Source organism: Lactuca serriola, chromosome 6 (assembly GCF_051521515.1).
Source record: "Lactuca serriola cultivar US96UC23 chromosome 6, Lser_US96UC23_V15, whole genome shotgun sequence".
Classification (NCBI taxonomy): Eukaryota; Viridiplantae; Streptophyta; class Magnoliopsida; order Asterales; family Asteraceae; genus Lactuca; species Lactuca serriola.
The window spans coordinates 26,351,653-26,376,897 of record NC_136413.1 but is presented as its reverse complement, the minus strand read 5'-3'; the positions used below and the strand labels follow the sequence as shown (position 1 = coordinate 26,376,897).

At 29.5% G+C, this 25,245-nt stretch overlaps 2 protein-coding genes across 2 annotated transcripts; both read right to left on the bottom strand.

Moving 5' to 3' along the window:
- Positions 1–1,019: 1,019 nt before the first annotated feature.
- Positions 1,020–2,647, bottom strand: LOC145058596 (deSI-like protein At4g17486). Its single transcript, XM_079006478.1, has 3 exons — positions 2,193–2,647; positions 1,782–2,069; positions 1,020–1,228 (listed from the first exon to the last, which is right to left on the bottom strand). The coding sequence occupies exons 1-3, from the start codon at positions 2,320–2,322 to the stop codon at positions 1,143–1,145; spliced, it is 504 nt and encodes a 167-aa protein (XP_078862604.1). The 5' UTR covers positions 2,323–2,647; the 3' UTR covers positions 1,020–1,142.
- A 17,861-nt stretch (positions 2,648–20,508) lies between these two features.
- On the bottom strand, positions 20,509–23,552 carry LOC145057835 (PPPDE putative thiol peptidase family protein). The gene is made up of 3 exons (XM_079005746.1): positions 22,766–23,552; positions 21,629–21,916; positions 20,509–20,857 (listed from the first exon to the last, which is right to left on the bottom strand). The coding sequence occupies exons 1-3, from the start codon at positions 22,896–22,898 to the stop codon at positions 20,628–20,630; spliced, it is 651 nt and encodes a 216-aa protein (XP_078861872.1). The 5' UTR covers positions 22,899–23,552; the 3' UTR covers positions 20,509–20,627.
- Positions 23,553–25,245: the final 1,693 nt, after the last annotated feature.

Here is a 25,245-nt window from a genome sequence, read left to right as displayed (position 1 = left end):
CTAAATTAATATATGAAATAAACTTAAAATTGATTGAAAGACTACTTTTAAAAATAGTTACATAAATGTTCAAATGTGAAAAATTTAAAACCAAAACCAAAACTAAGTATATTATTTAAATTAGTTTTTTTGAACGAAAAATCTAATATGTTTTTCTAAACTACTTTTTAATTTCACATATGTTCACAATAAGGTTTGAACAATTAACCTGAAGAAATAAAGACAACACCTGATACCGCTGAACTAAAAGTTTTTTTTTTTTTAATTAGTTAAAAAAATATTAAATGTGTTAAATTTGAAAGAACCTAGATCAAAGGTCTAATTAACTAAACAATATCTAAAATTATTTTTTGTAATAGCTCAATTTATCTTAACCTTTTATTGTAGTTTTTGCATTAATTTTTTCTTTGAATGACAAATATAATCTACTCTTAAACTACCTAAGATTCTACCTATATTTCAGATGAGACTTGAACCATTGATCTCAATCGTTAGCCAACATATCAAAGGACCCGAAGGTAGGAAACTACAAAGACAATAAAACGTTTTTGAACAAAGTTATCATATGATTTCTCAACAAAATAAAGTGAGGAGAGTTTCCGAAAAAAGATCAATTATACACCAAATTGAGGAATACAAAAAAGTGAGAATGAGATTTAATGTTTTTTTATTAACTTGAATCGCGATTTGAAAAGTGATGAAAATGGTGCAAGTGTTTTACACTGAGTACGTCCAAAAGGAAACATGAAACCTTTCAATTATATGGACTTTTAGAATGTTGTCAAAGAGAGCAAAATGGCATGAGATTACATAATTTTAGCTTTAATGAATGAAATTTTTAGTTTTGATTAAAATTATGTTGTTTTAATTATTCATAAAAGTGGTGAGATGACACTCATACGACATGGAATATCTTGTGACAAAAGGTAATACCACACATCGAAACCCACATCAATAACAACGCCAATAGACATCATAAGAAAAAATCTAATACATTTACAAATAATGAATATTCACATTTATAACACCTCACGTTCATTTCTCTTGAACAAAACTTAAAAACCATTAACATACCAAAATTTCTAGCACTTAGAAGATTTTCTCGCATACACGAAAGACCAAAATAACCACCAACCCACCTTCTACTTCTTGTTATTATTAGCTGCGACAACTGCTCTAGGCGGTGTTTCATTCCAACCATCCGGAAGAAGGCAAGAATAAAGAAAATCTTCAAAATACACAAAAAATTTTAAAAAAAATTACTTCCAAGAATCAATCATAAACCCATTAAAAAGTCGAAAATTTTTTCCTACTTTCTAGCTCCAAATTGATCTTTTTCAAAGTTAATAACCTTTAACTCAACTTAAACCCATGGTTGAGTTAGTGATAGTCCACGATACGAAAGTCACAAGGGTAAAATTCCCACTTTTTATGCATGCGATACACATTATTACATAATAACATTTTATGACACTAGTGATAATATATCGATAAAGACTGGCATAAATAAGATCAACTTGTTTTCAAGATTGAATAAATCGTATAAATAAGACTAAAGAGCCATTTTACATTTTCCAACAAAGACTTTCGTGATATATATCACTTTTAACAATATTCATCGATTTTTAAAGTGCAAAAAGGGTTGATGTCTTTATACATTAAGCCAAGTTTGTTTCGACTTAAACTATTAACTTATTCGATGCGAATTAAGTAAAAAAAACAGCCATATGTATAGCTAAAGATGTTAAGTGATTCAACTTAAAACGAGTTAGTGCACTTACTGAGTCGAGCGAGTCGATTGATCCACCCTGGGATTGACTTTTTGGTCAATCTTTTAGACACATCATTCGCAAAATGATTGCAGTTTCTGAAAATGATGTTGTAACTATTTCCAGGATACTCTTTTGCCATTTTCTTTATGAATTCTCTGCATTCTTGTTCATCCATTTCTGTTCTTCCAATTAAAATAGATTTCCTTATTTGTAAACCTTGGAAATGTTTTGGTTCCAATTTGAGTATTCCAGGTCTCGAATTGTCGCTACCACCAAACGCATACTCGACCCCATAAACTATTTAAAACCCAACATTCGTTAGATTTTACATACATTTATATGATAATTTATCAATTTTGAATTGGATTAGCATAATTGAATAACAAAAGGGTTAACAATTTGGAAAAATAAAGGTCAAACCTTGAACACCAGAGTGAAAAAAACCAAGGCCAAACCAATATATGAAACTATTGACAGGCATAAGATCATACACATTTATATATACAGGAGTTCCTGTTTTCTTTTTCTTGCGCATCATTCCACACAACATCTTTCAAAGTTCGAATAAAACCCAGAATTTTTTTCTCAAATTCTACTCTTTTTCTCTGTTTGTAGATACGATTGATCGAAATTTGTGATAGGGTTTGTGGGGAGTTTTTCAGAACAACCCCCAAACATACCCTTTTGAGTACGCATAACCCACAAAAGAAACTCTTTTTCTTTGTTTTGAAATTGATTATTGATTGGGTTTAATGTTTTGAGGTTTGTTGGAATTGAATTTGAAAAAGATCCCAAACAAACCATTTAGTGTATGCATCTTTTGCCTTCATTTATGTGTTTGTTTTGTTCGAAGGGAGGAAGCGGGAGGTTTCAAGAGAATCGTAGGAATTTGAGGAGGCAAATGGTTCGTCATAATGACTTTGGCTGTTTGAAAATTGTGAATAGTTGCCCCTCGACTTCAAATCATTTTAAAAAAAAAAGTAAATTACATTTTTGGTGCCTTTGCTTTAAATTTGTCTACATTTTTAGTTAAACTTAGGGATTGTTTGATTTGGTGTCGACCCAGTCCGGTCGGAGGAAAACGTCTGACTCGGTATGGTCAGGATGTTTGATATGTGAATATTGTGCGTCTGACCCAGCCCATTTAACTGACTCGGTCGATAATTGTTGATGATTCAATCCGCCAAAAAAAAAATAGCTGACTGAGGGAAAAGACACTCAACGTACTCCATAGCAAATCATCTGTCTTCGTCCTTGTCCTTCAACTCTGCCGGTAAGGTCCGCAACCGATTTCTAATCCGCTGTCTCTCCGATCCTTGTAAATAATAAAACCTCTTCAATCACAATCGAATTCGATAAGGTCTGTAATTGATTTATGCAATCGATTTCCCATTATGCCCTAATCTTCGCTCGACAAAAACGGACTTCGATTTGATAATTTTGAATTCGATAATCTGAAAATTGGAAGATATGTTCGATTGTGGTGTTGAATTTTTTATCAATAATTTTTTGAAGATGGTTAGGTTGGATGTTATCAATGTTTCTGGTCAATAATGAAGATGTATTGGGTTCCAATGATCGTCTGATTGAAGCCTTAAAGTTCCGATCTTGAAGTCCAAAAGTCAAAATTGACATGCCCGAAGTTGATTATGTGATTAGGAAATCAATGCATATGCTTTGTATTGGATATGGTAAATAACAAAGTGATAAGTGGTCCTATGCGCTTGATTATTCCTCCCAAATTTCAATCAAGAAGCTAATTTATCGTGGTCTAATGATATCGAAGGCTAAGCAGTAAAGGAAATGGCTATACAAGGAATTTAATACCACGAGGGATTCTCTAGTATGGTTGAAAGTCAAGATTACTTGTGGCTCCTATATAAAAATATGATTCAAAATACTTTTGAGTTTTTGAAATTTGACTCGGCTAAAATTCATGTTGCAATTGATTTAAAATCAATATTGCTTCAAATGTGAATCTGGATGAAGGTCGAAGTTGGTGTTTCATTTCAAGTATATGATTCGAATTTGCAAAGAAAGAGTGGTCATAGTGAATATTTGCTTTGTGATTAATGCATCGAAAGTGAAAATGTCAAAAAAAAAATGGTGATATACAAAGCTTTAATAGTGCATTGTTTCAATGGTCAAAGATGTTTTCACAAAGTCAAAGTTGGAAGAAACTTGATTTTTATTGTAATTTATTTGTATTCTTAAGTGGAATATAATCAATTTTTATCCGATACAGGAAACAATATAAGGGTATTATGGTAATTTTTTTATCATTTACCACAGTCAGTCATAAATATAATCAAACAATATGGTTTCAGTCAGATGTGGATCCAATCAGAAATTCTTACTCAGTCAGCAACGATCAAACGACCCCTTACAAATTTTTGACATGTCTCATTGTTGTAGTTTCCAAAAATTACACGCATGGTCCCTGAGACCAACCCCATCAATTTATATCAATTATATGCTTGTAAAATAACCAGCATATGCTTTTTTATTTTATTTGTTTTTTATTTTATTTGTTTTTTATTTTATTAATAACTTCAAAGACCATTTGTGTAAAATCATGAAAATAATCCTTAAAATGCTTTCAACCATTGACATGCCATTCATAACATCTATGTTTCACCCTTTTTGACATCTCCATTGACTTAAAACCAATGCCAATTATCGACACCCTTCCATTCCTTCACCGTCACCTCCTCCAACTTCACATCATTAGCAATTGTCTTCCCTATAAATGTTGGGGTCCAAACAACACCCATGCTCTCTATCCACTATCTCATTATGACATTCCAAAATTTAGCTCTAAAACTGTAGACAGTCAGTTCACCGCAAACATCTTTGTAATTTGACATATTGAGCTTACATGTATATTTTGGAAAATATATAATGTCATTAAAACTATTAAAATATACCATATGGTATCTTATTTCCATTTGTGGAAAATCTCAAACGAATCATATAGCTCAAACTGCAACCCTGGTTAATACGTCTGAAAAACTGAAAATTCGTATTAAGTAGTTGTGAGCGAAACAAATGTTTTAGTCTCGTAGTACATGTTCCTATATTTCCAAAAATATAAATAACGTCTAAAACGGAGTTTGTATGTAAAAGATATGACAATTATAAGAAAACAAACCAATATAATACTGATTTTCTTTAAACTACCAACATTGATTCGATCCGTTGAGGCACTTACACACATCATATACTAATTTCATACTCCAAATATTTTTAGTAAAAATATGTACAAAAGTCGAAAAATAAGACGTTTCAGGTTATTTAGACGCGAAACTTTAAACACGATTTCCCGGAGTTCTACAACTCGAAAAATTAATTCATTCGGGGTTTTGGAATCCTTGAACTCTACTCTATCATACGACACTTTCGAAAAAAAATATTAGACTTCGGGAATATGGCACACAAACCTAGGTGTGTTTTTAGGACACTTTGAGAAGATGACATCACTAGGCACCACCATGCTTTCTTGGATGATCAAAAATAAGCCAATGCTTCCCTCTTGGACCCTTACCCATGTTCTTTTACCACCATCCCCCACCACCTTACCCATTTTTGTGCACACTTGTTAAAAAAGTACAAGCATGGGACATTCTTTGGTGTATTTGACTAACCTTTAAAGTATGACTTGCATGAGACTTTCTTAGGCTATAAATAGAGACCATGGCCTCCCCATTTCCTTACAAATTAGCCATCCAAAGTCTCTTATTACTCCCTCTCCATTTCCCTGTCTTTCTCGGCCAAGAAAACTCCTCACCGGAGGTGCCTTCCACCACCAAGAATCACCACTACTCCGCATTTGTTTCGTCGACAGCCACCACCACCTTTTGTGCCACCTTTTGCTGCCATTTTCTATGGTCTCCAAGTCGAATTCTTGAAGTTTTTATTGTTATTTTGTGTGTTATTTTGAGTCCAAACTGGGTTACAATTTGTTGCAAGTTGGTGCTATTTCGCGGTGCTTCCCGGAAATCAAATCACATTCTCAAGTCAAAACCGAAAATCACACATTAAGGTGAGTGCTTATGGCCCCTTTTATAGTTTTCATATATTTTTTTAGGGTTAAGGGGTGGGAATACATGTGCTAACATATTTCGTTTATGCAAAAAACACTCTTGAAAAACATACTACAAAATGCTATGATTTTATGTGAAAAACTATGGTTCATTCAAGACATGATTTGCTATCTTAAACCCTATGGTTTGCAAAACTATTTTGTATGCAAGTACTTCAGATCGATACCTTTTCAAGGACTAATCGAACACGTTCATACGATCTTTATATAATTTATTATGATTTTTGCAAAAGTGCATATCATTGCAGTCCCTTTTCAGACCAGTCTGTATTAATGGTCATTTTCACCTTAGTTAGGGTTCACATCAGGTTAGGGAAAACAATTAGGGACAAAGTATACTTAATTTCTAAACCTTGAGATTTTACAGATCCTAATTCCGACTCCCAATGATTTTTCTGTAGTTTCTCTAAAACAGGGACAAATCGACATTCTAGATTAATTTTCCTATTTTGTTTTTCAAATACATATATATAATATGTGACAAAACCTTGGTAGTATTTCAAAGATCAAAGACATCTTTTGGTTTTCAATGGTTATTCAAAAACTCATTACAAGTACAATTTTATGTATAGTTTTACTTACAAAGAAAATAATTTTCAGACATTTTAAAATTATCACTACTGTTAGCAGAAAACATGTAACTCTCACCAACCTAGTGTTGACCTTCACCTTCAAAATTACATGTATTCTCAAGGAATCAGTAATCAAACAATTCAGACGACGAATTAGTCATAGATTTTAGGCTATTTAGTTTACTAGTTTTTGTTATATCTGTCTATCTGTTTAAGGCAATTTATATACTATACTATTATTTGTAAGAACCTTGTATTCAAACATCAAGATGGAATACAAATGTTATTTTGTTTATTGTTTTACTTGTACTACATATTCAGTTTACATGTGATCTATGAACTAAGTCGCATAGTCTGATATGTTCTGCCGCCTCAGTCAGGAGTGTATCACTCATCCTCTATGACCACCTCCTATTCTTATGCGGCCTCAAGACTGACTGGCGACTCCCAACTTCTAATATCACATATGACTTCACATTTGAGTTTTAAGTTTTTATTTCACCCTTGATTCTAACTTCCAATGTTTGATTGTTTATGTTAATTTCAAGTTCTGGTGCATAATTTCAAGTTTGTATGTCATATTAATGTGTAATATAATATTCTATTTTTTGATTTCAAGTCCTTTAGCTTTGTGATATCATAGTTATCCTTCTTGCGCTTAACTTAAAGGCTAAACTAAAAGCAAAGCGTGGAAGCAACATATGCGTACTCTTTCCTGTCAAATAAATATAGACAAATGAAACACCTGATATTCCTATATGTTGATATATGAATAACTATATGTAATTCAGTAGTGGTAATATTTGTTAGACTAATCTGAAGTTAATTGTATTATTGTGACTTATTAATCACAATATGTGCAACGGGTAATAAAAGATTTTAATTTTTTAGTTAGAGGTTTCAATATGGTTTTGATTTTAGATTAGGAATTGAAATTTGGTTTCGATTTTAGGTTAGATCTTTGAATGTGGTTGTTGTTATGGTAGTTGTGGTGGTAGTGGTAGTGGTAACTCTTATATTTGTTATCTTTAATAACTAAATAAATTTAACAAAAAAAAACATGTCTATTTTGTCATTTCACATATTTTACATATATTTAATAAAGTTTCTTAAATGAAGTTAATCTTACGGATCATGTAATTTTTGAAAACCAGATAGACACACCATATTAAATGTAAACCATAGGAACAAAACTATAATTTATTCTTTGAAAAATATACCAAACTCATTATGATAAAACTAGAAATAACATGGAAATACATATGTATATACCATAAATCCATAATGGATAAGATCATATATGACACTAATGTATCACATCCTAATCTATATTATATCATAAATAGAAAAAGAAAGTTTTAAAATACGAAGTTGTAATCTTTTACTAAAATATGATGAAAATTAGAAAGTTGTAATGATTTGTACAAATCTTCAAGATAAAATTGCCAAAATGTTGTAAAAGTTTATAGAAGAATAATAAAATATATGTTATTTGCTATTTAGTATTAATATTTCTTTGATTTTTTCAATCAAACGAGTTGTTCTTCGATATTGAATGAATGAAAACACAAATGACACGACAATTGTGTTTTATATGACAACAATCTATATAAATATTTAAATTAGGAATAATTAGAAGTTGCCTACTTCCCGTCTCATGGGGTACACAAACGTGCTCGTCTATTGTCGATAGAGGTTTGGTTTTGGGAACTTTTTGTTTCACATTGCTATTGTTTTGGGTTTTCGCGACTAACTTCAGTTTATATCATCGTATGAAAACATATAACACGTGACCAAATTTATACGTAAGAAACGTGCATAAAAATAAACACAAACACGTATACAAATTTTACGACGAAACGTAAAAAAAAAATCGACTTTACAAAGTAAATAAAAATAAGTTTGTATTAAGTTAATGAACGAAAGTTCAAATAATCAGAAACGCATTATTTGTGACCCGACTCATACATATGAAGCGTACATAAAAATAAACACGGAAACGTAAAAAAATTATGTCGAAACTTGTACAAACTCGAATATATATATATATATATATATATATATATATATATATATATATATATCATAGGGGCTAAAAACAAAAGTTTAGAAAATGGAGGTGATGAAAATGATATTTTACAAAGTTCAAAATTGAAAAGGTGAAAATAATATTTTTATAATATAGACAGGTGGAAAATACCATTTTACAACCTACAGAAAAAATAAAGGGTAGAAGATGCCATTTTACAAATTGATGTTGCAAATTAGAGTAAATTACTAAAATCGTCCCTATGGTTTGGTCAAAATTGCACTTTTGGTCCCTAACTTTTTTTTTTGCACTCGGATCGTCCTTATGGTTTGATTTTGTCGCGTTTTTCGTCCCTATGATTTGGTCAAAATTGCACGTTTGGTCCCTAACTTTATGTATGTAAGGGACAAAAACGCAACAAAATCAAACCACAGGGAAGATCCGAGTACAAAAAAAAAGTTAGGGACCAAACATGTAATTTTGACCAAACCATAGGGACGATTTCAGTAATTTACTCTGCAAATTATCTATCGAAATGCCCACTGGTATTTTCTTTTAATATATGTTAACTTACTTCGCTTTTTGTGGGTGTAATTTGTAATTTTTCTGTTAGGTAGAGACAACTATTTTATTTTTTAAACATATGGATAATTTTTGTAATCTTTAAACTTTCTATTATACAAGGACCATATTTGTAGTTTTTTAAACATGTGGTCCATGTAAGATAAAAGTGGATAGGAACCATTCTCTAAATTATAGGGACAATTTTTGTTATTTATTTCTATATATGAACCAAACCTGTCAATATACAAAAAGTTTGTTGCTAAAGTCCTGTTGTGGCCAGGTCTTAAAATAAAAAAGTTTATTATTTATTAGACATTTGTTTTTTATCAAGGTTCTAAAAAGTTCGTCATGGTTTCTTCATAACATGTCATAGCTCAAAGGTTTGTACTTGCTGACAAGATTTAACAGAATGTTGTTTTAAGTCATATATATATATATATATATATATATATATATATATATATATATATATATATATATATATAATAATAAAATATATAAAATTATTAATTATATACAAAGTTGTCGGCTTAAGTCACGTCTTACAAATGACATGGTTTGTCACGGCTCAAAAAACTTGAGGCTTAATGTTAACACCAAGTCACGTCTAACATTATAACTTAGTTTTTTATTATATAGAATAATTAATTTTATCATTAATAAGTGAATATTCTATATTTCTTTTTCAAATAAATATAAATTTAAAACTTAAACAAATATTGAAGGCCGACAAAGACGTTCAACATCGGTCTAGACGATCTACATTTCAAATTTACAAATATTACAGCAAAAATGTTAAATTTTCAAATAATTACATTAGAATTTTCAAAATTACAAATATTTATTTTCGTAGGATAAATAAATTTGTGATTTTTAAAAAATAAAAATAAATTTTAATACAATTAAGAGTTTCCGCATAAATTCATATTAGTCGTTTGACGTCAACTGGCCGCCTAACCCGAATTAAGGGTCTCCATCGAGAAGCTGATTTATCGTTTATCGGTTTGTTGTGACAAAAAATAGTAATTACACTGGAAAACAAATATTTAATCGGCATGTTAATAATCAATGTACATTTCTATAAAAAAAACAGCAATGTATATTTATTTTTAATCCACAACAAAACATTACTTTTTAACGAAATTAATCAACATGCTTCTATATTTTAATCTAAAACAATAATATATTTTTAAAAAGGCATTTCCGAATGACAAATAACATCGAAAGGAAATGATTGATCGAAAAATAACTTGTGTTCTTTGAAATATAACATGTTTTCAAATGAAAATATTTGTCTAAACAAACTATTTGTCGGCCCACTCAACGCGCGAGTAGCCTCGTTTATACTTTATGTCAAATCAAAATCATTATTTATATATATAGTGGGAGCCCTTTGTAAAATGTCAATTTCTTTGTCGATTTTTTAAACTTTCGTGTTTACCCTTTATAATCATCTGATTTTCATTAATATTTTTTTTAATGACTTTAAAAAAAAACTAATTTTACATGTGCTTATTTTTACATATATGTCGTTATAAATTCAAGATTGTCAACATATCGATGTAAATTTAAAACTTTTGTTCGTTAATTTAGGAAAAAAGTATTTTATTTTCTCAATGTAAATTTAAAACTTTCATTCATTAGTTTAAAAAATATTTACTTTTAACGACATATTTTTTTACGTTTTCCTGTTTATTTTATGTACGTTTTCTACGTATGAGTAAAGTTCGAGTTTCTTTATACTTCGACATAAAGTTTGAGTATGTTTTTGTGTTTATTTTAAAGTATGTTTCATGTATGAGTCGGGTCACATATAATATGTTTTCATTCGAATGGATATAAATTGAAGTTATTGGTGTATGTTTTCATGCTTATTGGACATGTAATAGTTGGATTTTTTTTTTTTTAATTTTATAAAAGTATTAAAAATAGACTATACATTTAGGACAACTTATTTTAATTTAACATAATGCAATATATTTATTTTATTGAATGTTACGGTGAAATAATATTTCTTTTTACAAATAATAGAAATGCTTACAAAATAAAAAAAAAGATTTATAAACATTTTACAAATATATGATAAATTTGTAATTTTAATATTTTATTTTTTAAAATAGTTTATGATTCAAGATTATTAAAACGCGATCTTGTAGAATCGTACGATTCTACGATCCCACATCTATAATTTGATTATGATCTTAGCAAATTCGTTTTTAGGTAGAATCGTAGTCGTAAGTGTTCCGATTCTACCTACACTAGTTTTTTTCCAGCTTTTCTTCTCATTTGATTCTAATTAAATGATTATAATTCTAAAACTCTAAAAAGGGAACAATAAACGGAAATCAACGATTAATCTAGTTGAACTGTTGATGTTTCAAAAATGAATTACTCAAAAGAGATGAGCATGAAATATAGTTTCGTGATTTGTAAATAATTAAATATATTCGTCATGGTTTTTACTTTTTTAATTTCATTTTAATATGATGGTTCAGCCAATTAACACATAAATAACACGAACAAAATAGTCCAATAATTTATTAAAAAAAATCAACAGACATCTTCTCTAATAAATGAAGGTTTTTTTTGCCACTTGTCACATTCTCATTCATTTTGACACATGTCATTTTGTGGTTATTTTGAATTAATTTTTATTCCATATGTAATTTTGTGGTTTTCCTATTTTATTAAATTCCATATGGTATTTAAATTTAATAATAAATGCATATCAATTTCATTAATGAACTTTCCTTATAATTTTAAAATTTTAAAATAAAATGTGATTAATTTGCTTTGATTATTTTATTTAAATGATTTGTTTAAATTTAAAAGAGAAAAAAAAAAACACTTTAATTTTAGTAATTCAATATTTTTCTCATTTTTCTTATAAATTCAAATTTCTCAAATGTTTATACATATTTAATTATTTTAAATACACTCATTTAATACATGGGGCTCACACCTAGTATTGTATATATAATGTTTTGGCATTATATGTTAGTTTTGATTAACTATGATGGTTTGGAAAGCAATTAGTACACACATAATTGATGATAGATAATTAACAACAAGATTCTTCATTTGTGGCATTGTTTTTAGATTTTTTTGGATATCCAAATGAAAACTAATTAAAATGAGCATTAGTAGTAGTTTAGTGGTAGATTCTTACAATTTTGATTCGATTTTACGATCACAATTTTGCAAACTTAAAAACGATTCTACGTATTGAAGAGTATTTATGATAATAAGTTTTTTAAATAAAATAAAAAAAGGTACAAAAGTGACGGTGATCAATATTTATTTACTATTCTTATGTTTCTTTTTGGAAAATGGCTCAGGGGTAACAATATTTTAAAATTGTTCAAAAAACAGCATTTAAGTTTGGCTTGTTTAAAAGACATCTATTAAATAAGGTTTTTGTAACACCAACAAACTACACAATTTTTTCCAATGCCATATGTTGGCAACCGCCATTTGTAGGTGAGGGACAAGATATTATCTATAAAAATTAATGAAGGAAAAGAATAAGAGAAAATGAAGGAGGATAACTATGTTTCAAAATTGTTCAAAAAATACCACCCAAGTTTGGTATGTTAAAAAAACATAATCCAAGTAACGTCTTTGTACTAAAACCACTAACAAACTATATGTTTTGTTTAAATGTTAACCATTGATAACCGACTCCTTGTTTATTGGTGACATGTCATAATAGTTGGTGAGATGACATTAACTGATATATTTCGGCTTTATAAATCGATTTAGGACTTCTTCATGGACGAAAAAGTTCTTATTCTCTTCTAACGACTTCTTCTTCTACTAAATTGATGATCTCCAACTCAAGCTCGCACATTTTAAAGACACAAAATATATTTGATGATGTGAACGCTTGTGGCTGAGCACCCTTCTCAAATTTGGACATCAACTATAAAGACTAATCATGACAAAACATTGAGGGTTTTTACCAACCAAATGGTAAGTTTAACTAAAACCTTTATCATGTCATTCTCCTATACATTTTCTTAGTTATGTGACTCATTTTCCGAATATGAAGCTACTTATGGACATTTATCCATTGGGATATTCCATATTCAAAAATTAAATCACATAACCAAGAAAATATATAAGAGAAGGACATGATAAAGCTTTCAGTTAAACTTACCATTCGGTTTGGGACAAACCTTGAACTTTTTTCCAGTATTAGTTTTCATGGTTGATGTCTAAATTCGAGAAGGATGCCCACAACCATAAGTGCTTGCATCATCAAATACCTTTGGTGTCTTTGAAATATGTTAGCATGAATTGGAGATCATCAATTTAGTATAAGAAAAAGTAATCAAATGAGAAGAAGAAGTCATTCGTTTGTCAAGAAACCCTATATCAATATATATTAAAAAGAAATATATCAATTAATGTCGTGTCACTAATTATTATGCAATTTCACCAATAAGGGAGTCGATTACTAGTGGCCAGCGGGTAACATTTGAACAAAATGTATAGTTCGTTGGTATTTTTTTATACAAAGACGTTACTTGGATATTATTTTTTTAATAGACTAAACTTAGATGGTGTTTTTTTTCTCGATTTTAAAACCTAGTTACCCTACCAAGTAATTTTCCATTGTTTTTTTTCCCTTAATTAATTTTACCAGTAGTATCTTGCCCCTTACCTACAAATGTCGTGTTAAATGTGACTCGAGCATTTGCATTATGTTCATGGAGCATTTGGAGCACTTGAAACTTAATGGAGCACTTGGGGTTCATGGAGCATGTGGCAAAGGAACGGATCATCTGATAAAGGAATGGATCGCCTGACAAAGGAACGAATCTAGTGCCAAAGGAACAGATCATACAGAAGGGGGTTTGGTGCACTTGGGAGTGATATGGAGCAATAAGGGAACCTTGTTGTTCCATATGTTAAAGGGATGAGCCAAGAAGGATGCTCTTACGCGATGTCATCTCTTCTTGCGCCATGATACTCCCTCTTGCGCCATGAGGATTACTCTTGCGCCATGGTGGTATTGTTGCTTCAATATTGACATTCTTGTGCCACACTTGAAGTCTCTTGCGTCATCCATATTCCTGTTGCGCCATGATGGTGCAAGTTGGACCATCTTGGTCCTTGATGAGCCAAGTATGCCATGAAGTCCTCTATGATGCTCAATATCATTCAAGGATGCTCAAGTGTTGGTACTTCTCAAGGATTACACCATGTTGTGCCACCATGATGGTTGTTGGGCCATTAGTGCTCACGATGCGCCACTTGTACATCATGATGTTCCGCTATGGCACAATGTGCTCCATCATGTGTGTTCCTGATGCTCATGGGTGTATGGCATAGAAAATGTTCCAGAAGATTCTGCATGGCGGATTGTGATTGGTTGACAACTTTCATGGGCCTATGGGCCAATAGGCTTGGCCTATTAGGGTTTTAGGTCTGATCCCTCAAGTATGAATATGGTTGCATGCAGAGTCATTTGAAATGTCCTGTATCTTGAATTTTAGAGTGTTAGGCGAATCTCTAGTGAATTGTACTTGTAACCTCTGTTTGAGAACTCTAAAATAAAGAATACTCCCCTCATGCCTGTGGACGTAGGTCGTCTTGACCGAACCACGTAAATACTGTGTCTTTGTATGCTAATAATTTTGCTTGTTATCCGCATTACTTCCTAATAATGGTCACCAGAACATGGCAAGTGACATCAAATTTGTTCTGAGTCTTGACAAATATCATCTGTTTTCCCTAACATTCCGGTTACGATAACATGACATTAAACAAAATTTATAGTTTGTTGGTGTTTTTTTATAAAGACCTTAATTGGATGGTGTTTTTTAAACGATTTTAAAACATAGTTACCATAATATGTCATTTTCCTTTTTTTACTGTCGGGTTTGTGCAACTATTAACAATTCTAATTTTATGTCTTTTGCGTACATATGTATAGCACATTCTCGATTGTCGAAAGTCTTTTATAGAAGCAGCCATTATATCATCATATCATATCATATCATATCATACTATATTATAAATGAAACATTTTTTCTTTCACCACATTCATTTGAAACTCCCAACTCTTCATATTTCCATATCATATACTTAATTTATTAACTTAAATATGTTTTTAGTTGTAAAAATTATCATAAATAAAAGACTTTTTGACTTGTCAATATGATATACTTAATTTGTTAACTTCAATATATTTTTAAAATAAATAACCTACATTAATATATCAAATAAGCTTAAAAATTTAGTGTAAAATTTAAAACCTAAATAAAATATCAAATAATGTTTTTTTTAAATTCAATATATACTTTTTAATAGTTAAAATGAAAATATTAAATATAATAAATATAAAAAAAACCTAAATCTATGAATCGAATTTACTAAAAGGTGTCTGAAAACTATATTTTATATAAACTAAAATGCTATTAAATAGTTTTTAAATTAACTTATAATAATAATAGTTAAAAAAATAGAAACTTAGAAATTAAATTATGTTAGATTACAAATAGTTGTTGATAATTTAAATAATCATCATGATGAAATTAAAATACCATCATTTTTTTTAAATTAATAAATCATAACAGTAGTAAATTAAAATAGTTAAAAAAATATAACTAATGTTATACACACATAAAACAAGAGTAGAGACCATTAAATTATTTGATTTTAATAAATGTTATTTTATCTATTGTTCAAATTAATTATGATTTTATATAGACTAAATGTAATAATTATTATTTTATAGTTAATATAAATGACATAAAATTTTCAATAACATAAGATTACCAAAAGTTTTAACTTTTCAATTTCTTTCTAATGATAATTTATAAGTTTGTTAATAATATTAAAGAAATATCAACCATATCATATATAAACTAAATTTCAACTTTAAAAGAATATCTTTACTTCTACTTATAAATTTATGTTTTTAACTTCTAACATATTATGCTTAATTTATTAGTTTTAATATGTTGTTTTTATGTAAACCATTATCATTTTAAAGGTACAACTTCTAAACAATTTGTATAAAATACTTAAATTGTTAATTTCAATATAACATTAAAGAGTCAACTTAAATATAAATTTTAGTTCAACTTAAACAACCCAAAGAATAAATATTGTAAATAGTTAAAAGTGATAAATTGTAGTATCTTTCTAATAATGATTATAAGTTGGTTAATAAGGTTAGATAAATATCAAAACTAAAGTGTAATCATAAAAAAAAAAACTAAATTTTAATATTAAAATAATATCTTTACTTCTACTTATAAAGTTATGTCTTTAACTTTTAACATACTATACGTAATTTATTAGATTAAATATGTTATCAGTGTAAAGCTACAACTTTTGAAGAGTTTGGACAATATACTTAAATTGTTAATTTAAATATAACATTACAGGGTCAACTTAAATATAAATTTTAGTTCCACTTAAAAACCCAAAGAATATTTTGTGAATAGTTAAAAGTGATAAATTGTAGTGCTAAATGCAAAAATTAAATTGTAATATGAATGACATAAAATTTTCAATAACATAAGATTACCAAAAGTTTTAACTTTTCAATTTCTTTCTAATGATAATTTATAAGTTTGTTAATAATATTAAAGAAATATCAACCATATCATATATAAACTAAATTTCAACTTTAAAAGAATATCTTTACTTCTACTTATAAATTTATGTTTTTAACTTCTAACATATTATGCTTAATTTATTAGTTTTAATATGTTGTTTTTATGTAAACCATTATCATTTTAAAGGTACAACTTCTAAACAATTTGTATAAAATACTTAAATTGTTAATTTCAATATAACATTAAAGAGTCAACTTAAATATAAATTTTAGTTCAACTTAAACAACCCAAAGAATAAATATTGTAAATAGTTAAAAGTGATAAATTGTAGTATCTTTCTAATAATGATTATAAGTTGGTTAATAAGGTTAGATAAATATCAAAACTAAAGTGTAATCATAAAAAAAAAAACTAAATTTTAATATTAAAATAATATCTTTACTTCTACTTATAAAGTTATGTCTTTAACTTTTAACATACTATACGTAATTTATTAGATTAAATATGTTATCAGTGTAAAGCTACAACTTTTGAAGAGTTTGGACAATATACTTAAATTGTTAATTTAAATATAACATTACAGGGTCAACTTAAATATAAATTTTAGTTCCACTTAAAAACCCAAAGAATATTTTGTGAATAGTTAAAAGTGATAAATTGTAGTGCTAAATGCAAAAATTAAATTGTAATATGAATTTAACTAAAATATTTCTTAAAAATATTTTTATAATCGTTAAAAGTTTTCAAATAAGTAGCGTAAAATAACTTACAATAACAATAGTTAAAAATAACTCTATATAAATGATTATATTGTTACCTCTAAAATAAAAAAAAAACAATGTTTGATGTTTTAAATAATTACAATGATAGAAATTAAAACGTTTAACAAATAAATTTAAAAAAATTAATAAACAGTAACAACAACTATAAATAACATTAAATAATATATTATATTTAATTTTATTCATGAATAACCTGCATGTAGAGGTCATTCAAACAATTAAGATTTTGCAGTTATAATTGGTGTATATATTATCATATAATTCAAAATAATTAATATATCATATTAACTTATTAGACGAATTATTATATCAAATTTAACAACAACGTTATTGTTATATTTAAAAAAATATATATATTTGTAAAGATTTCAACTATATAAGTGTTTATGTGCAACGCGCGAGTATTCGCCTAGTTCTTGTGTAAATGTAAGACTATTTAAATGTTATAAGTCTATAGGAATTAGGTATAACTGTTGTTGATAATTTGTTTTTATCCTTTTCACTTAAGATTAACATATTCAATTTCAATATGATACATTTTTATCTTTAAAACACATTTTTGTAAATCTAAAGTTTATTAGGCCATTAATTATAACTATATTTCATCTTTTTCTATTATGTGTCATCTCAATGTCACATCATTAATGTAAATATGTTCATCTGACACTACATATCATTGATACGTTTATTAATTATATTAGTCTATTTGGATTTCACACTTAGCTAAAACAAACATATTTAGTTAAAGGGATTATTAATGAAATAACTAGAATTTAACTAAGATGACCAATTATACAATAATTGTCATAAGTTTGTATCATGGTAATGTTACCATATTTTGATCAAAGTTGGAAGCTATGAAAGGATTCTATGGTTTGTGTCGTATACATGACATTGAAGTCTCCTAAGGAAATCCTAAATCTTTTGTGGCTCTCTCCCTTCTATCTATTAGTTTGACGACAAAAAAAATGAGAAAACCCACAAGGGTTTGTCGACAAACTTGTGCACCAAGAACATCATGGAGCTTGTTTGTTTGAAGCCAAGGGCTGCGATTATATTAGTGAGATTCTACTTTGGATCTTTGATCTTCTTGTAGACAAATAATAGTTATTTTAAAATTGCTTCCGTTGCCGCTTAAAATTGTTATAAAAAGATTGTGTGTTTAGCTTCCAAAAACCAATCAAAAAGTATTCTTTTAAACCCTCTCGCATAGTTAGTTGCTAACTTGCTATTAACCGATAAAAACTAGATTCATGGTTCAATCATGATCTTTTTTTTTTGAACGGACGACAATTTATAAAAAAAAAAAAAAAAAAAAAAAAAAAAAAAAAAAAAAAAAAAAAAAAGAAGCAAGAAGCTAGACCAACCAACAATCCAGGAAGCATTAGAAGGGTCCTTTAATCCAAACAACCCAATCAAAACACCTGTTAGACCTATTAGAACACCAACTATAAGACTTAGAAACAATGTTAATAAAACTCTTTTTATGAGGATTTTCAAAAAGAGAAGCTTTTCTAAACATCCAAATCACCCACATGTAGACAAAGAAAACCCCTTCCAACACCTCTTTAACATTCTTCCTTAAACATATGTAAACCAAAGAAACCAATCTTCAATAGAAGCAAAGGAAAGAACATCCAACCCCCACCAAGAAACCACTTTCACCAAAACAGCATAAGCAAAGGAGCAAGAGAAGAAAAGATGATTGACATCTTCTGCAACAGCATTGCAAATCGGGCACAATACGGAAGGAATATCCATACCTCTCAAAGACAAGTTCAAACGAGTAGGTAGCTCGTTCAAAAACATCTTCCAAAAACAAGTTAACTTTGATGCAGATTAACTTAACCCACCTAGTAGCTGAAAAAGAAGAAGAAAGATTAGCCAAATCAACCAAATAACGAGCAAAGAAGATAGAAAACTCGCCAGATGGATCCAAGTGCTTCAATTACTTATAATTGATTATGATTCGAAATATATATCATTATCCGACATTGGTATCAGATCCATATATTAATTAGCACTTAGAGAATCGCTATTGTGAAAACCTTGTTGAGTAATGATCATAAACACATAAATGAGAAATTGTGTGTGTATAAAAATATACATATCATGTTTTTCGAAAATTATGATTCTAGAACATGGAAAATCAATTTTATTGTTGTTCGATGTGTTTGAATCTTGTTATTTTGTATTTAACAATCTTTTGATTAGTTAGTACAAATTTTGGATATTTTTACAGCATGAAAAATCATACAAATTTGTGTATAATATGTTTATATTTATCTGTTTTTAAACTTGTTTTAAAAACATAAAAATATATAAACAAATATCAAAGATTTAATGTCAAATGTATGTAAAAACATTAAATAAAATCATGTGTTATGAAACACCATGCAACAATTAAAAAACTATCGCTAACACCGATGGAGTTTATAGTTAGGCTAAAAATAGTGTTGATGGGTCTCTGTGACGCTTCAAATATGTTGCTAAAAACTGTCAAATGTTTAACTTAGTCGAAATTGTTGCTTGTTAGATTTTTTGCAACACGTTAATATTGTCGCAAATGTGCTGAAATTACTTTTATGTTTTAAAAAGTGTTACAACTGATTGTATGGATCTAGTAACACATTGTCTCGACTAGACCTATGTTTGTGGTGCTGAATCAATATGGAAAGGACTTTGTGTTATTTGAAGTATGATTTGGATCCATTATAGGTGATAATAATAATAAATTGTAGGTGAAAGTAAAGAGAAAAATTGATAAAATAGTTGTATAACAATGGTCTTACATTGATTATATACCAAATAGTTAAACAATTCAGGAACCTATCACATGCAAAGTCCTATTGACCCCATGAATGCATAGACTAAACACAATAAAAATAATCAACATTATGGAGGATGGGACCCATTTAATGAAATATTCAAATCAAAGTTCCTTAAACAATCAACACCATGCATGTTTCTTTCTGACTCCCCCCATAACAATGTGCTTTTTAGCCACTTCACTTAGATCCAATATACATTCCACCAACTCAATATTCAAAATAAATAAATCTCACCCTTTTCCAAAATATTAACACTTACCCACATATCTTTAGACTGAAATCTTCAACTTCAACAAATTTTTAATAATAATAATGCATTATAACATTATTGTTCTTCCAATCAAGAACTAACTTATCAAGAACCTTACATGAGCAAAAATATGCGATAATTTCGAGTTTCCTTACACTTTCTGATTAAATAAGGTCTTTGACTTTGTTCCCATAGATTGACTTTTTCTTGTTGATGAACTTGAAGAACGAGAAGATAATTGTGGTTCAGGTTTAGATGCTGACGTGTATCTGCTTGATTGGCTTCTTAGCTTCTTCTCGTTATTAGAACCATCTTCTGCTCTAATTTGTCTCACTTTTGTCTCGTTTAAACCAGCAGGAAGAACACAATTGCAAAGAAAACCTTCAAAATTCAACATGATTGTATAAATCATAAGTGGATTGATTGTTTTTTTTTAATCGTTTGATTTACATTTTTTATTATGCATAAGTTATGGCTAATATGGCTTTGATAAAAGAGAACTATAATTAAGAGCAAAACAAGATCCATATTTTGCGTTTGTATCATAATTTTTAGGATGTTGTTTTAACATAAAAAAATAATCTTGATTTATGGGTTTCTAATGATCATAAACATGGGATCATGTGGGAATTCGCCTCGGTCAAACACATTTTATTGAAAGTTGTGTGCCACACAAGAACACTAAGTTACATCAAGAAAACTAATTAATGATGTTAACTCAAAAGGGTATTTTAGACATTTTGATAAAAGTCGTTTTCCAAACACATGTAGTTACGAAGTAGCTTGGAAGTTGAAGTTTGCTTATAAAATTCAAACTTTTAGAATGGGTAGCAATTAGCAAATGACTTCCAAGCAAAGTTCGACCAAAAGTTAAGCAAATTTTATGAATCTTGAAATGCACAAAAAAAAGTTTCTTTAAATTTTCCAAAATACCCATTTTGGTAATTTTGTTATATCAAGTTTCACCAACAATTTTCCAAATTAACCATTTTTATATTGGGAAGTGAACCGTACACAACAGTTTTTATTCGTACACAACAATTTATGTTTTGTAGTGTTGGATAATACAACATTTTGAAACACAAATTGGTATGTATTGAGAAAAATTGTTGTGTTATAGAAATAAAAATGATAAGAAATTTGGGATCTTACCAAGTCGAGCTAGTCTATTGACCCAACTAGGAATCGGCCTTTTGGTCAACCTTAAGCACATATCATTGCAAAAGTGATTACAATTTCTTGTAATCAAATTATAACTATTTCCCGAATATTCTCCTGCCAATTTTTCAATAAATCCACGAACCTCTCGTGGACCAAAATCTGTTCTTCCAATCAAGATTGATTTCCTAAATGTAAATCCAGGGCATTTTCTTGGTTCCACTTCAAATATACCCGTTGTCGAATGCTCATGTGCCCCAAATGCATATTCTACACCATGAACTACAAAAAAAATCAAGAATCATAGTTTGTCACATTCTTAATAAGGAAAAATTACCAAAACAAAAAACAATATATTTTGGGTAGTTATGTGGTTTATAACTTTAACCACTAAAACTTTACTTTTTCTAATAAAACCATATAATGACCGTTTTTCCAAATTAACCATTTTAACCTATTATATCATTCTTTCACTAGTATTTTTCCAAAGTAACCATTTTCATATATCATGTCATAATGGTTAGATTGTAAAAATGTCTTGAAACTTTTATGGTTTGATGAAAAATTATAATGTATAACAATATAAGTAGTTAAACCGTAAAATTGTTGTATAAATTCTTTAATGTAATATGCGCTATTTAAAATAACAATCTAACTAGAAAATACGCTCCTAGGGAGGATTTATAGCAACAAACGTAACGTAATGTTATATTTTATGATTATTAAACATGGCCATTCACATTAAAATTGGTTATAAAAGTCAAAGTGTACACACTAAAAAGAAAGATAACACCTCCTATCTTGATTTGCGTCCTCAACAACACACAAGTAGGGTAAAAGGTTCGACATTTGATAGTGATTTGCCAGAGGGATAATCTTATTGAATTAATTGAATAATAAAGAAAAAAAAACACATTCTAAAATTTCTTACAAGATTATCGTATATCGAAATCAAGAATCAGATGTTTCATTACAGTAAGAATTGATAGCACATAGCATAGCGGAATTGAGACCTCAAAGTCTTGCAATTTATTGAAAAGAAAAACAGGACAATTTTTGTTTATTATTAATATAATCTTTTGAGAAATGAAATGAATAGAGAGATTTGAGGAGAATTTGAAGAACACAAACCTTGAACACCAGAATGATAAACACCAAGGCCAACCCAATAAGCATAACCATTGATGGGAGTGAGATCGTATACGTTTAAATATACAGGAACAGTCCCTGTTTTCTTTTTTCTAGGAATCATCCTACACAACATCGTGTTCTTGCGTCAACCGATGTGAAATTCAATCGTCAAAATCTAGTGGAAATGTGAAAATTCGAAACTTTTCTCACTGTAGAGCATACGATATCCCAAATGAACGATCTTCAATTGAATTTCCGTAAAATTCTCAAATTTGAAACAAACCCATCATAACAAACTTCCATCCGCACAAAACCCACAAAAAATCTAACGAAAAGATTGAAACTTTTTGATTCGGTTTGGGGAAATCTTTCAGAACCCTCTTCGGTATGCCTCCATCTTCAAAAACCCAGAAAACTGTTCTCACTTTCGGCCTCTGGAATTGGAGAAAAATTGGAAGGTTTTAAGGGAATCGGAGGGATTTGAGGAGGGGTAGATTGGGATTCGGATTGTGGGTTGCTTTTTCTAATAGAAAAAGAAATTTTTCATACTTTAATTCACATACATAAGTGGAATTTGAGAAGAAATTGGGGGAATATAATTTGACTGCTTAGGTTCCATCGGCGGCTTACTATTAAACAACTTTAATTTGAAGAACCTATGCTTTTGATAATTGCTTTGATTGCTTTCGGGGTGATAGAATCCGAATCGTATTTTATACAAATACTACTCGAGTTTTCGTGTATTAAACTGTATGCCAAACTTTTTCAGGCTGTCATTCGAGAATTGTATAAAGAATTAACTATATATTAAAACCATCATAAGACAAAAATGGGCTTTGGAGTTGTATGTACAAGTTGTTAAAGCCTAAAACGAATCAAATCAAAATAAAACAAAAGGGTCGGTTTTGTTTGGTTTTATAGCATAACGGTTCATTTTGGTTTGAGCCACATCTTTACTAAATAAGATAAAACAAATTGAACCACATATTTACTAATCAATCTCGAATTTAGTTTTGCTAAGTAATCATTGATTTGGTCATTTTATATTTTTACTTATAGAACTATATGGTTTTTTCGTATTACGATAGGTATATACCAAACTAGTGTATACTTTGGAATGTAAATATTGTTGTTTGATTAGGATTCGGTGAGAAGATAAAATTACGTAAAAGCCGTGGAAAATGGTTAAGAAGCGTTTTTCTACGAACCAAAAAATCAAATTGTAAAATGATTATAATATACATTGTTTTGGTCAAAAATTGATCAAATATAATTCGACCAAATTGTATGAGAGAGTGTGATGTTAGTGTAATGTAAGTATCAAATAGTAATCAAAGTGAGACAAATGAGTTACACCCTAGGACTTTCTTACCCCTTCTCCGGAATCAAATCTGTATTTTTCGAGATTACTAAAATCTCATACATTCAAGCCATGCCAACAGTTTGGAGGATTCTTTATTGGATCGATCATTTGAACCGCTCCAGGGATCTTACCATTGGTTTAAATGAGCTAGCCTATATCTATGATCTTACAACTTTTGGGAACTCTTGCTTCTTGTTGAAGGTCAAAACCGATAAACTGTCCTTTGTGTTGAAATCCGAGCATAATGATGGTGCTTGGAAAGGGAGATATTTCTTCGTGAAACGTGACTCGATTCTTGATGGAAATCTTCTATCACAATCTTGGATTAAAAAGGGTAGAGTTTCCTTTTTTGTATTAAGAATCCTGACATTCACACTTCTTATTTTGTTTGATGTTTTGTAGCCTTCAAGTTCGACGATCTAGTTTCTCCTGCTAAAGATACCGAGGATATAATAAAGACTTTCCTAACTCTATGCGGGTCAGAGAGGTCATTTAGGCTTGGTCAGTTCAATCATCGAGAAAGTTCCTCTGCAACCGTCTCCATGTTGATAGGTAAGGATCCTTCCAATATTTTCCTTTTTTATTAAGGATCCTGAATTGATAATGTTTCTTTTGTCGTGCTCAGGATCTAAGAGTACTCGCTCTGGTGCCCACTTCTCCTTTGCTGACCTAGATACGGCCATGTATAGCGGTCAACCGGTGGTGAAGAAAGAGAAGACTTCGTCCTCACTTCCCATCATGAGAACTCCCGTAGATCTAACGGTGAAAACTTAGGGATCTAAAAAGAGAAAGAATTTCGGTCCTGCGGATTTGAGCTTGGAGAATCTCGGGGTAGAGGACACACTTCGTATGTTGGTTTCCTTTTCTCAGGCTATAAGTACCACCATTATTTTGCTTTTCACATATTGCTCTTTATTGCTTCTAATGTATTTTCTTTTTCAGGTCTCTGACCATATCTCTCTTGATATGAGGATTCAGGATGAGAGGGCCGAGCAAGTCCTCAAAGAGTAAGAGATGATGTGGAAAGCAGATAGTGATGACCTCCTAAAAAGGGTGGAACTCTTGAGTAAAGAGAAGGCCAAGAAAGAGGAGGAGCACGTGGAGGAGATGACAGAGG